Consider the following 14,254-nt stretch of genomic DNA (forward strand, 5'->3'; position numbering starts at 1 on the left):
TATAATTCCTGTCACCTCTGCTGTAGCAGACCGACCGAAAATATGGCATCTGTGCAGGACCGCCCTTTCCTGAAACCACATTGGGGCTCCGCAAGCATCTCTTCAGCGTGCCTGGCAAGGCGATGTTGAATAATCCTTGCCAGGACCTTTCCCGGCACACTGAGGAGTGAGATGCCCTTGTAGTTGTTACAGTCTGTGCGGTCCCCCTTCTTAAAGAGGGGGACCACCAGGGCATCCTTCCAATCCTGCGGAACCCGTCCAGTGGTCCAGACTGTTGCTTTGATGTCTTGTAGGGCAGTCTGTGTACAAACGCCACCCTCCCTCAGCATTTTGCATGGGAGATCATCTCTGCCCGGTGCCTTCCCTGGTTTCAGGCTCTGGATCACCTTCAGTACTTCCTCAACAGATGGCACTTCAACCAGCCACTCACAGGAGGTGACTTCTTCAAATACTTGAGGCACCGCAGCCTCAGCAGGGTCATCCCCACTTTGTCCCACGGTGTTTTCCAGGCTGAGGGATTTCCCCTCCCCCAGGACCTCACAAAAATGCTCAGCAAATCTGCAAATCTGTTCCTGGGGGTCGGAGATAATATCACTGTTCTTTCCCCTAATGATGGTAATAGGTGTGGTGCTGCAGGTTACTTTTTTATGGACTTAAAGAGCGCTTTGTGATCGCGGGCCATTGACGCAGACTCCATCTCCTTAGCAACCCGCGACCACCAACCATCCTTGCAGCGCCTCACGGCTCTCCGAACCTCCAAGCGAAGGCTGCGGTAAGCCTCCTCATTCTCTGACGTGGGATGCTGTAGACGATGAGAGTGGGCCTGTCGCTTTTTCTCAGCCAACCTGAACACCTCCACTGCCAGCCAGGGTCTCTGAGGAGGTCTGGACCGTGTACCCAAAGCAGCCATTGCAACTGCATAAGCCACAGTCCTAAACCTCGCCCATTTCCCCTCGACATTAGGAGGAGCGGAGGACGATGCAAACCCCAGCCGCAAGCAATGATGAAATTCTCGCTTGCAACTTTCATCAGCTAGCTGAGACCATGCCACTATGGGTTTGCATGGGGTACTGGATGTACACCCACCACTGCAGTGGAAGAATGGCAGGCGCATCTTACAGATGACATGTCGATGGTCAATGGGTCAGCTCCATGGTAGGTTCTGGTGTCAACGACATGGGCCCGCATCCGCTGTTCCATCACTATGTAGTCCAGCATATGTTCTTGCTTGGACCTGGCATGCATCCATGATGATATGTGGATGCGCCGATGCCGGAACAGCGTATTGGTAATTACAAGCCCAGGGGATGCACAAAAATCTAGTAGCCTCCTACCGTTGTTGTTGAGCTGATCTGGCCCATGTCTTCCAATCACTCCAGACCAGGTGCTAGCATCATGACCAACTCGGGCATTGAAGTCACCCAACAAGATGACTATCCCGAGGGGCCACTTTAGCCAGCACCTGTGACAGGAGGTCATAGAAGGCATCTGACTCATCGGCCTTGCCTACATCCCTCCACGGATGTTCGTCTTCGGTAGGGGCAAAAGTACCTACGACCACCACTCCTCGCCTCTGGTTGATGGGAAGGTGAGCCCAAAGTAGCCTGGGGCTTACAGCTTCCCACACCTCACCACCACGCTCCCACGCCCCCTTCATTATTCTGTTCAGAAGAAGAGCCACTCCCTGTTGTTTGGCAGTCTCCTGCCCTGAGTAGAGGACTGTCCACCCCTCATGGTGGCAGGAGCCAGAGCCGGTACACCAGACCTCCTGAATACTACAGAGATCCAGGCGGTACCGGTCCAGCTCCCAACAGAGGAGTGGCAGCCTCTCCTCCGCAGTGAGCGTTCGAACATTCCAAGTGGTCATCCGAAGTGGCTTTTTGTTGTTTATGGAGGAGCCCCGAGGGTAAGGATTCAGTCTCCTGGCTCCGCCAAATGGGGTTTGGCCTGGAGACGTCATTGACGCCTGTCCCCCCAGGGCCTCCGGCACAAGCTTAATAAGTTTTTTACATCGTAATTTAGTGGTAGTTAATTGAAGGTGGAGGGGTTACCAGCCCCTCGCACCCGTCCAAAGCCCCCATTTGGCTGCTGTGGTGGTTACAAACGCCATGAGGGGAAAAGGCCAATCCCCATAGTACTGCCCACCACAACGTTGCCATCAGGCACCACAAGGAGGTACAACTTGGGTAGGCTTACATCCAACAGTTGATTAACAAAGGGCTATAGATTATTAGTATTATTAACAATTGCGTACTATGCTTATACTTTTTTTACAAAAGTGTAGCTTGAGGCTTGTGAAAACAATTTGAATGGAGAAGTAATGTTTGTTTTACACCACAACTGTGTCAAACTCAAACCTGCACCAACATCACAAGCATTGAGCTTTTACTCTGCATGTCTGCCTTGTTCGAGAATGATGTCTAAACGGACTCTAAATTGCCATAAATAAAGAAAATCTATTTGTTTAAGTTACACAAATTAGGTAATATTTATTTTGGAATACTGCCCGCATTTATAATAAAACATATATTTTGAAAAACGTTAACAATAAAACACACTGGCTGGGTTTATGTAGACATATTAAACAAATGTATGTAAATTATAATTTATGTATTTTTCGGAACTTTTCATTGAAAGTCCACAGACTTACTGGCCATGAAACAATTCAATTCCTGCACCACATTTTAATGTTAAACAGACAAACAAGTATGCTTAGGAGCAGGGGGTGAAAGCCAGACACATTGCCGCTGTACAAGCTTTCTCCGTTGGCTTTTAGGGACTTTTCAGAGATATCCACGTGACAGCAGCCCAGCAGAACCTTGGGGGTTAAGATAAACAATTTGCTGACGAAGGAGCAGTATTTGGCTGGAATCTTTGCCGTTTAAGTGAGGGATTCCACTACGTATGCGTGCCAGCCAATTCAAAGGGACACGGTGCAACGCAGCGTGGATTTATATTGTTTATATTGCTCCGTTTTAAATGCAACCGTATCTGAAGATACTGCACGGAAATAGCGGCGATGTTAATTTTACAGAGAAAAAGGGGCAGTCAGCCATAGGTAGTTTTGTTTTTTTCCAAACAAATATCCACCGCAGTTCAATTAAATGTTTGGTATTCCTTCGACCTCATTGGTGATCATTTTAGGAAACCGGAATTTATCCACGTTTATATCACAACTAGAAGCGAATTCAGATGTGTCAAGATGCTTAACATATTCTACCACTGTACAGTATTTCACGGTAATATTTAGGGTGTTGCACCATGTCCTGTTGGATTGGCTGCCAAATGCGTATGGAGTGGTAACCCTCGCTCAAACGGCACAAATTTCAAATGCTCTACCACTGTAGAGTAGTTTAAGGATCTTCACCAATTAGCTGAGGAAGACACAGATCCCTGTATAGGCTTAACAGACTGTAGGAGCAAGTGCTTTGAGCGAGCACCTATGAAGGCCGGCACGGCACACGAGGGGGTGGGTGGCCAGCATCACGTCCGGCCGCCTGTCTCCCCAGTGGTGATGTTTACACACTGCACCAGGTACTCATTTGAGGCTGAGTCGACCGAGGGGAGGCCTAAGACCGGTTCAAATATTCGTCACTGGTATTAGCCATGAGCGGAAATCGTACTCGGGTCGCCGGGTTCATGGCACAGCGTGCTAACCACTGGGTCACCGCTCCCCACAGGAAGACACACATTTAAACATGTACAAACATTCAATTCACACATGGCACAAAACGTTGGTTAAAAGTAACGCATATATGAACACTTGAATTGAAATATGCAATGGTATTAAATGATGCAATAAACTGCATTGTAAGGAAGGATCATGGATGAAAGACTGACATTTCACTGTCCATCGCGGGACGCGCCGTTGCTGACAATTAACTGGACTACGATTCAATTCCTTGAAGTCCTGCGACACGTTGAGAAGCTGCATTGTCCACACTCAGCCTCGTGTCAATCCACTGCTGGACGAGTGCATCCCCACATTAGGATCATACGGGCTAATTAGCCATACTTCGCCACACTGGTCAACGTGGGTTGGTGAAGGTGTGGTGGCATAGAAGTATAGTGTAACAATGTATGTTGTGGCATTTACCTTTGCTGCCCTCCACATAGCCTCTGTAAGACGGGTTATGCAAAGTGGTCGCCCATCCACTGCATCAATATGCTTAAAATACAGGTTCAACCCTGCCGAGCTTTGGCGATCTTACGATATCGAGCACATTCCGGGCGAGTTGGTCATTGGCAGATGCCGGATTAAGCCATGCAAGAAACATAATTTTACTGAAATTTATATTTTATCCTATATAATTACCAGACGTGGGCCAATGTTGTAGAGCTCTTTGTACGTTAAAAAAAAACTATTTGGGACCAAAGTCATTTCCCTCTAATCTCCCCTGACCAAGTGACTTTTAATGACGTCAATGCCACTGGCCTTGCAACCGCATGGAATTGCAAAGGTGCACAAACAGGCCACTATTATGAATGTCGGCTTGAAATAACAGGAGCCTTGCAAAACTCAAAAAAATAACAGCATACTTAAAAAAAATACACGATGATAAGTATTTGTCAAAAGTCTCAGCCGAGAGCCCTTCTGAACTAGCGGCAAAAGAAACACGTGATAATGCCATCAAGTTATGATGTCAGCACATTGCACATGAGAGTCAAGAGGAAATTACATCACTGGAGATGACGGAATGGCCCTCATGAAAGGCGGCGTACAAAGAGAAGTGGTAGCGGCCACTAAACAAATATACAGTGCACATCACTGCCCACGGCTCCACCCACCACATTCGCTGCACTGACTGTGCACTCGGTCCATTGTCTATTGTCACTTGGGGCAGCCAGTGGAGGCGAGATGTTAACCCCCTCGCCTGGTAGGCAGGAGCTCGTGGGTTTGCTCCCATACCGTGTCAACCCATACGGTTTACCCGTAATCTTGCACAGGGAAATTGGGTTTTCAGGTCCATGTGGCGTACAATACGGGCAAAAAAAAGTGTTCTTATCTATTTGTTTGTGTTTCTCCCCTGTGATGGGACTTTGTAGGATGAACGTTGAGATTTATAAGGGGCACGGGATGGCCAATAAGGTCTGAATTGGTCTGTAATAAGGTCGGGCACTCATAACAAGAATCCTATCCCGACCCTGACGATGCCTGTATATTTGGATAATTCATAATCAACGTTTCTGGGTTTAGATCGCGTTATTTATAAATGTGTCGTAACCCTCCACCACCCGACACGGCCAATCAGTAAAGAAGTGTCCCGTTGACAAAAGACAAATAGTTCACTGTGTGTTGAAGCGTGAAACCACAACATTTACAATTTTTGAGTACGACGTTTCGCTGGTAATTGCATCCAGCATCATCGGGCAATTCGCGAGAATTGCTCGATGATGCTGGATTACGGGTATATTTGGAGTTTGCGTGTTCTCATTTCCTCCGGGGTCGCATGGATTTCTCTCTGGGTCCTCCGGTTTTTCCCTCCACATTTAGAAACATGCGTTTAAGAGTATTTGACTGACATAAATTTCCACGTGATAAGCCACTTCATTGAGCTATCATTTGTGGCCAAGTTGCTTCTGACAAAATACCTATATAGCTCAGTGGGCCTTACCTGGTAAAATAAAAATTGCGAGTAAGTTTCGATTTAAAGCTTTCGTGACTGCAGGGATTCATATTCTTGGTTCTTTCGGTAAAGTCCCTTCTACGTGACTTTACCGAAAGAACCAAGAATAGAATTGCTAGTAAGTTTCACTCTACGGCATGCTGTGGTAGCACACGCGACTCCTCCCCAAGCAAAGTAAAAGATGCCATCTCAGGCTTGCCCCAGGAGGACATCCGGCAGGGAGATGAAGCGATGAAATCAGCTTGTGTGCCCGTGGATTATTACATCACAGGATCGTTAAAAAATGATGACAGCTTGGGCACGTGTTCATCAAGCAGTGGATTGATCGTGGCTGATGCTCAATGATAAAGGCTTAGGAGTGTTAGGTAATGCCGGTTGGTGATTGATTGAATGATTGGTAGGTGCCTCATAATGAATTGTCACAATTCGTGGATTGAGATTCGATTCAAGACGATATGTGACTATATGTTCCCTTTGTGAATTTACTATTGGATGAAGACCATGTCAATCAAGAGGATTGTTCTACTCTATCTCACTGCACTATCGCTCCTCCGTAAGTAAAATGATCAATTTATAGACGGGCGATATAATGTAAGTATCGCGTGCGTTCGAGGTGATCAATTAATTGTTGCCAAATAATTTAAATCAGACAGTGATGACATAAGCAGAGCTTCTCCACCAGAACTTCAAATTAAAAGGGACTACAGTTTCTAAAGAGGCTGGTTAAATCTCAGCTCTGGTGCTCAATGTGCAGGATTACATCACCATCTATGATAAAATAAAAAATCCAGAATACACCCTAAATCTCAGAAGCTAAGCAGAGCTGATCCGGGGTAGTCCTTGGATGGGTGGCTACCGTACACGCCAGGTTGTCATAAGCGTCTGCGTGGCCATGGTAAATCAAATATTGTACTGTACTTGCATCTGCATCTACATCTATGTTCCCCCCTTATCACCAACCGACACTAACCACCGCAGTGCAGTATGATCCAATAGACCCGATGACCCACACAGTGATGGGAAGGCAGTCATCCAGCGGTGTATTGATAAAAGGGCTGGGCATGTGCATGTACATACATCACCACCTCCATGACAGAATCAATATTTGAACCGTGCATACAACACGCGTGTGCTCGAGATACCTTGAACTGCAAAACCCACCGTGGAGTTTGTTGTTTGGTTTTTAAAGCTCAGGTCAAGGACCTGTGTGTGTGTGTGCAGCAGCTCCGATAAGCACGGTTGGCTATGTATGGTGCGAAAGCAGTTCAACGTACATAATTACAGCAGCGACAGCCAACACAGCGACCTGACCCAGACCTCAAGAGCTACCACAATACACTCACTCAACAACCATAACCAGTAGGCATGCAATGCAACAATTCTCCTCCCAGAGTGGCAACGGGAAGAATTGACGCGATGCGGGGACCGCGATTCAATTTAGAAATGAATTAATCGTTCCCTCCTATTTTTTCCCACCTCATTTGTATTGTTGCTGACTTTGTGATGCACCGCTTTGTTTACTTCTGATTGCTTCCGTTGGTTTTTATGCTGCCGTGGTTGCAATGGTCAGCACGCTGCACTTGCAAATCCAGAGGTCGCCAGTTCAATTTGATCTCCTGGCATGGCAGTTGAAACAACTGGCACATTTCTTAAATCTCCCTACGGGCCTCTGTACAGCCAGCAGCATAAATAAGTACTCTGCAGCGAGTCGAATGGCAGGTCACGTGTGGTGGTGTAAAGTGTGGACACTAGCACCTCTTCTTCACCATTAGCCTCAATGTGACATTATCCTATTATTGACATATAACCCATTTACATCATTATGAGCATAAGATTCGATTTCAAATGACGAGTGTAAAATTAAAGTGCCAAGTATTTTCCATCATTTCTATTTCACGTGCAACTTCCACTTCCTTAAGAGGATATCAAGAAAAAATATTTGAAAATAAATAAGAGTGACCATGGGAAGAGATTGAATTAGTCTTAACTTTGATATATATAGTATTCAAGAAAACCGCTGCCAAACAGAATATTTTTTCTGCGGAACGCGTATATTTTTGTTAATAAATTTATAAATAAAAAAAATTAAGTGCATTGCAAAATAAATATTGTACATTACACAAACGGTTACGAAAATAAACATTCTTTCAGCCCAATTTGGGAGAATTAGCCAGCATTGCAGCTTGGTAAAAATCAATTTGTTAAACGTTATTAACAAATGTATACTTGCTTACACGGCAGCAAATTCATCTTAATTACCGCGTATTTATATAAATGTATCTACGCTCGGGGAACACGTCACAACGCTGTGGGTAAAATATATCGACAAATAGGTATCGCTAAGTAATGTCACGCTCCATTGAAAAAACACAACACCCTATATTTAAGTGACTTATAAAAACAAGTGAGAGTTTCATATTCTTGGTTCTTTTCGGTAAAGTCACGTAGAAGGGAAATAATAAAATAATAAAAATAAAACATAATTAAATAAACTTCTCACGACAGCGTCCTAATGACAGCTCTGTTTCTTCACCTGAGGACGGCTGCTTGCGTTGTGGCCGAAACGTCGTGAGAATTTTATTTTATTATGTTTGATTTTTATTATTTTATTATTTCCCTTCTACGTGACTTTACCGAAAGAACCAAGAATATGAATCCCTGCAGTCACGAAAGCTTTAAATCGAAACTTAAGTGAGAGTTTCAAAACACTAACATACCTAGTATGTTTCTTTTAAACGTATTCATACACACAACAACAATACACACACTGGCTACATGAGGTACGGAAGAAGTTAAACATACATCCAAATATATTAACGAAAGCGCGAACAGAACATAAGCACAATGCCTGAGTTTAAGTAAAAGCTACCATCCCCTGGGCGTAACCCAGTCTCAAGAATGCGCTTGGTATATAAACAGTGCGCGTAAAGGTGCAGCCGTACAACGTTTTGCTCACGCCACTGTTGTCCGAAGGGGCCCCCATTCAAGGAGGCTCTAGGGAGCTTCTCTAGACCGCGTTTTGGTTGAATATCCCCCACCGGCCGGACGTTTTGGAATAGGTGGTAGCACTCCAATCGACCGTGGTGTACCTATCGTATGATGCATACTGCTGGGTTGACAAGAGGCAGGGGCGCGGGTAGGAGTAGGATGTAACAAACTTGCCCGTTGTTTCAACTGCTGCGCTGGGAGATCAAACTGGCGGACCTCTGCATTGCTAGTCGAGTGTGCTCACCATTACACCACGGGGGCATCCCAATACTTATATGCAATGACCGAAAATAAGAAGCGCTCGCCCCAAGCCAATGTGCAGCCGAACTGTCTTTAAAAAAGTAGGCCAAGGCCTCCTGTTGGCAGGAAGAGACCTCCACGATGATCGGTCGGGAGGCAGGGTTTGAAAAGATTGGAGGAAAGATTCAAACGGGGGGGAAAACGGGAAACAGAGTTGACAGAGTTGAACCCGGAGGAGACGGTTGGGGAAGGACGGGGGATTGGCTCCGATAAAAAACAGTGAGGGAAAGTTCGAGAAATGGAGCTTGAGGAGGATAAAACGGGAGAGCACGAGGGGAGGGGACGTTCGAGGGAAGGGACGAGCTTCAAGACCAAGAAACGAAGCCCGGGCCTAGTGTTGTTGCTGTGCTAATACAGTAAAACCTTGGATTGCGAGTGTTTTGCAAAACCAGCAAAAATGTTCTATAAATATTAATTTGATAAACGAGCGAGGTCATGCAATACGAGTAGCACGTGTATACACTTTGTCTGCCGAGCGTCACGTGATCACAACTGATATACGAGTGCTTTGGATTACAAACACGTTTCCAGAACGAATTATGCTCGCAATCCAAGTTTTACAGTAATAAAGAGGCTCCTAGCATACAGTCGTCGGTGTCACTAGACATACAAGGCACATTTATTTCATATACACCTGCACTGAAAACGCCATGTGTTTCTTGCGCTATATCTCAGGGACAGATATCACAGGCGACAGACAGGCCATCTTTCTAAAATGACCATTCAACAGACGAATTCATTGCTTTTTTGTTATAATTGCAAAATGCAATGAGCGACTTTCAGCCCTGTGCCAATCCACTGCCAGATGAAAGCTTCCCCACAACGCATCGGTTATGGGGTTTGTTGACCATACTTCATCACACTGGTTAGGCTTTTTAGAGGGGGGGTGGCGGCTTTATTGGCAAACAAGCCTGCTTGGTTATAGCACAAATTAAAGGAACGAGTCATACCTTCATTGATTAAAATAAAGTCTTAGGTTCGCAGTTAACACATTAAACTATGTAAGAAGTGATTTTTATGATGATTTTATTTTATTTCCCTCCTCTTACCGTTTAGTTACTATTCAGGACAAATATGCCATACAAAAGAAAGAGGCAGTAAAGACAATATTACACAAAAATATGACACAAAGGAGAAACATCATATAAATTATACAATTCAAATAAAATCGTATAAACAGGACAGTACAATACGGAGGTAAAAAAACAAGTTAGAAAAAAATCATACATACACATGGGTGAGGTAACTTTTCTAATATTCATGTGTCCTCAGAAGTATTTCATTGACAGCTGTCAGTATGCCAGTAATGTTTTTTTTCCCTTGGTTTATGCCTCTGGCGTTTTTGGCAGCCCTTCGATAATTTTGGGCGGCTTTCAATCAGGCAAGTCCCTAATAGCAAACGCAACTTTATATTCCAGTTTGGACTTTATACTGGATCATATTCAGAAGCATTGCCATGAATTAATTCCTATTCTTCAGATAGAATTGCAGCAATTCATCAATTCACGGGAAAAGGGGAGGGGGGTGGGGGTAGATGGGTACATCATTACTCCGAGTACAATTCGCAGCAAGGACAAACGGCGCCGTGTCTCGGCGTTGCGCTGCTCACCTGAGCGCTGTCCTTCAGCTTGAGGATGCACTCGATGGTGTTGATTGCGATGACCACGGGCTCCGAGCCGAGCTTGGTCCACGGAACGTGGATGCGCAGCTCATGGATGTGGCCGCTCAGGAAGGTGAAGGGCAGCTTCAGCTCCTACAGGGGCCGCGAGGCGGACACGCGGATAAACTCAACGCACGTGTCACAGTCTTGATTTAAACTGGAGGAATCCGATGAGCTATGAAGATTTTTGTTCACAGATGTCCAGTAGTTTCACAGAAGTAGTGCAGCAACACGCATGCCACCCGATCAGTCTCAGTACTGTATTGTATGGAGCGGTAACAGTACTGCTCCACCGCACCTCCAGACCAAGTATGTTCTTGTGTTTGGTAAGTTACTTCATACCCTTGATTTAACCTAAGAGTATTTTAATACAATATGAATCGCTCAGTAGTCGAAAATACAATTTTGAGCTGTAATTTGGCATAATTTGACCTTCACGGAAATAACGGTGTTTTAAGAAAACGAATATACCCCACCATTGAATTGGACCGGTGTTACACGGACACACTTTACAGTGCAAGACAGCCCTAATGTACAGAACAAATGCACCGTAGAGAACGGAGCGAGACACGGGGCGGTGAAACAGCCGATTGGTAGCATTCTTGGTGCTTGTTGTGGTTCGAGCCTGACGGCCACATCGATTGATACTGTGGATGCATTCCTATTAATCATAACATACGACGCGCCATCGGCTTCGCGATGGATGTTAAAGATTCTGTGACGGTATTCGAAAAATTATGAGGTCGTGTGTTGTGGTGCCGCAACTCAAATATTTAGTAAATTTTAAAAATTACTTGCAAATGTAATTTTTCATACCATACCTCGCTACACTATTCTCGCCTTGCACTGAAGCTCATGGCAGAGCCCTACGCAGCAGCGTCACTCAAACTGCTTCGGATCGCAAGTTCTCGAGCTGTTACAGCTTCACGTCGGTTCGCTGCTGTTGCCTCCTCAGTGTGGAACTCTACCCCTGTGTGCATCCGCAATATCAAATGCACTCTGACTTCCAAGAAACATCTAGAGGCCTCTATCTGTTTGGTCAGGGCTTTCCAGCAGCCCTGAGCTTGGCTCCACACCTCTGAGTTGTTGACCTGTCTGCAAAATCTGGCGTGTTATAAATGTCATTATTATTGTTGAGAGAAAAAATCACCACACAACATCGCTTCCTGTTGGCAGACTACGCTGTTAAAAACAACAACCTTCTTGATATACCCTGGCACTCGAAGAATGGCGCGTTTCTACCAAATGCACGAATTATTTAGATAACCAGGTGCTCGAGTGAGCCATGTGCCATGCAGGTGCCACTGCCTACCTGCTCCAGCACCTCCAGCCTGAGCTCCAGCTTGTTGAGTACCACATCGCCGCCCCACAGAGACAGCTGCAGGTCCGAGGGCTTCAGGTTCTTGATGTAGCGATTAACATAGGACATCAGGATGGGGGTCACGTACGTCTCCAACATCTTGGCGGATGCCCTCGCTGCTCACACACACACACAAAGTGCACCAATACCCAGTGTTTAGTGATATAGTGCTTTGGTAAGTGTTATTAGCATCTATGAAGGCCAGCACACAGCACGTGAGTGGAGTGGTGTTGCCAGGTCCAACCAATATGTACATCTATCCAGTGCCAATGTGTACACAGCGCACCGGGTACTAATTTAAGGTTGAGTTGACGTAAGGGAGGACCCGGACGAGTTCAGAACGTTGATTTAGGGCAGGGGCGGGCAGATAAACCCTTATTTGGGTTAACCGGGGGAAATTATGTGATCTGGTCTAGGTCAACAAATGTCCCACGTCAAATGTGACCCTTCAGGTGATGGCAATGCGAATGCTTCCTGTTATTCATTTACATTGTGTAACTAATGACGCCTATCTTCTTGGTTCTTTCGGTAAAGTCACGTAGAAGGGAAGTAATAAAATAATATGTTTTATTTTTATTATTTTATTACTTCCCTTCTACGTGACTTTACCGAAAGAACCAAGAAGATGAATCCCTGCAGTCACGAAAGCTTTAAATCGAAATTTAATGACGCCTACCTCTGAAACACGTTCCTTCGGAGTGGGCAGGTAGGAACGTGGTTGGACAGCGCATTCGTGCACGACATACAAATATGCACGACAGACAAATAATCCCTGGTGGGCAGTGCGGAACCTGTTGTTCCTACCGGTATAAACCTCTTAACACCAGGCTTTAACTCAAACTGCTTACTTCAATAATAAAAACCGGTTTTAGACGAAACACTGAACAGATGTCCTTAGCCACAATCATGAGCCATGGGTTTCACACAAACTCCTCAAACCCCTACCTTAGCTGACCAGCAAAACATGCAGGTTTAACCCAAATTTCTGGGTTTAACTAGAACTCTGAACCCATCACCTCTAGAAATGAGCCCCACTGATGTATCACCAACCCTGGGTTGAGCTAAACAAACATTATGTTTAACCATAACCACGTTAGGTTTAACCAAAACCCATCATCCCTGGATTTAACCCCAAATGCAAATGTAACCTCTAACCTTGAGTATTATCAAAACTCATAACTCCCTGGTTTAAAACAAACTCCTGGGTTAAACAATATACCATCAATTCCAGGGTTTAAACACCAACCCCTGATTTAAATTAAATCCACAACCAAATGGTGAATATTAGACTATCAACGTGGGGACTTAATGCCGGTCTAGGGTTTTACTTCAGACCTGAGATTAACCCCTCCTAACCTGGGTTTAACCACAGACCCGGATTTAACTCCAAACCTGGGGTTAAGCACAGACCCGGGTTTAACCCCTAACCTGGCTTGAACCACAGTGCTGGGTTTAACCCCAAACCTGACTTGAACCAGTCCTGGGTTTAACCCCAAACCTGGGTTTAAGCACAGACCCGGGTTTAACCCCTAAAGCGGGTTCAACCCCAGACCCGGGTTTAACCCCTAACATGGCTTGAAACCCTAACATGGCTTGAACCACAGACCCGGGTTTAACCCCAGACCTGAGTTTAACCCAGACCCGGGTTTAACCCCAGACCCGGGTTTGGGGTGTTTAACCTCAGACCCGGGTTTAACCCCAGACCCGGTTTTAACCCCAGACCCGGGGTTTAACCCCCTAACGCCACCACCGCCGCACGCCTTAGAGACGCGAGAACGAGCGCGCTGGACCTCCGTGCGTGGTTCTGACCTCGCGGGGAGACGCGTGACAGCAGGCAGCCCTGCGTGCAGCAGAGTCTGCGAGGCCCCTAGTTGGGCCCGAGGACCCCAGGCGACCCGGTGTGTGTGTGGGGGTGTCCGTGGGGGGGTCAAGGGGACCGAGGGGGACCGAGGGGGACCCCGGGCCTCGGCTTCTCCACGGGAGGCAAACCGCGCGGCTCCTACAACCCCCGAACCTGCCAGCACGACGCCTCCACATTCCCTACAGCGGACGCGCGCGATTGCCCCGCCCACCGCCCGCTACGCGCCTCGCTATTGGCTGGCGACGCCGGGGCGAGCGCGCGCGCTCACCAATTGGTCGACGGTGGGGTGGGGGGGGTGCCCGAACCGCCAATGGGATGCGGCAAAACGCCCGTACGCGCTTGTGCAGTGTGCGGTTTGTAATGTGATGGTGGGGGCGGCGGTGGGGGCCGCGGGGGGGGAGGAGCCACTGTGGAACGAGGCAGTGACGCGGCCGCGTGCGGGTTCCGGGGTCACGCAG

At 46.5% G+C, this 14,254-nt stretch overlaps 1 protein-coding gene across 4 annotated transcripts in view; it reads right to left on the reverse strand.

The window, feature by feature from the left end:
- The window catches only part of VPS13B (vacuolar protein sorting 13 homolog B), a 298,548-nt gene extending 284,590 nt beyond the window's left edge, over nucleotides 1-13,958 (reverse strand). For all 4 annotated transcript variants that reach the window (XM_078593678.1, XM_078593679.1, XM_078593677.1 and 1 more), the window contains exons 1-3: nucleotides 13,745-13,958; nucleotides 11,888-12,051; nucleotides 10,525-10,668 (exon numbers count right to left, since the gene is read on the reverse strand). In XM_078593678.1, the coding sequence (XP_078449804.1) occupies nucleotides 10,525-10,668; nucleotides 11,888-12,034 (291 nt within the window). In that variant the 5' untranslated portion in view covers nucleotides 12,035-12,051; nucleotides 13,745-13,958. The remainder of the gene's footprint in view (nucleotides 1-10,524; nucleotides 10,669-11,887; nucleotides 12,052-13,744) is intronic.
- Between the last annotated feature and the right edge of the window lie 296 nt (nucleotides 13,959-14,254).

This window comes from Lampetra planeri, chromosome 4 (genome assembly GCF_965212315.1).
Source record: "Lampetra planeri chromosome 4, kcLamPlan1.2.h2, whole genome shotgun sequence".
NCBI classification, from domain to species: domain Eukaryota; kingdom Metazoa; phylum Chordata; class Hyperoartia; order Petromyzontiformes; family Petromyzontidae; genus Lampetra; species Lampetra planeri.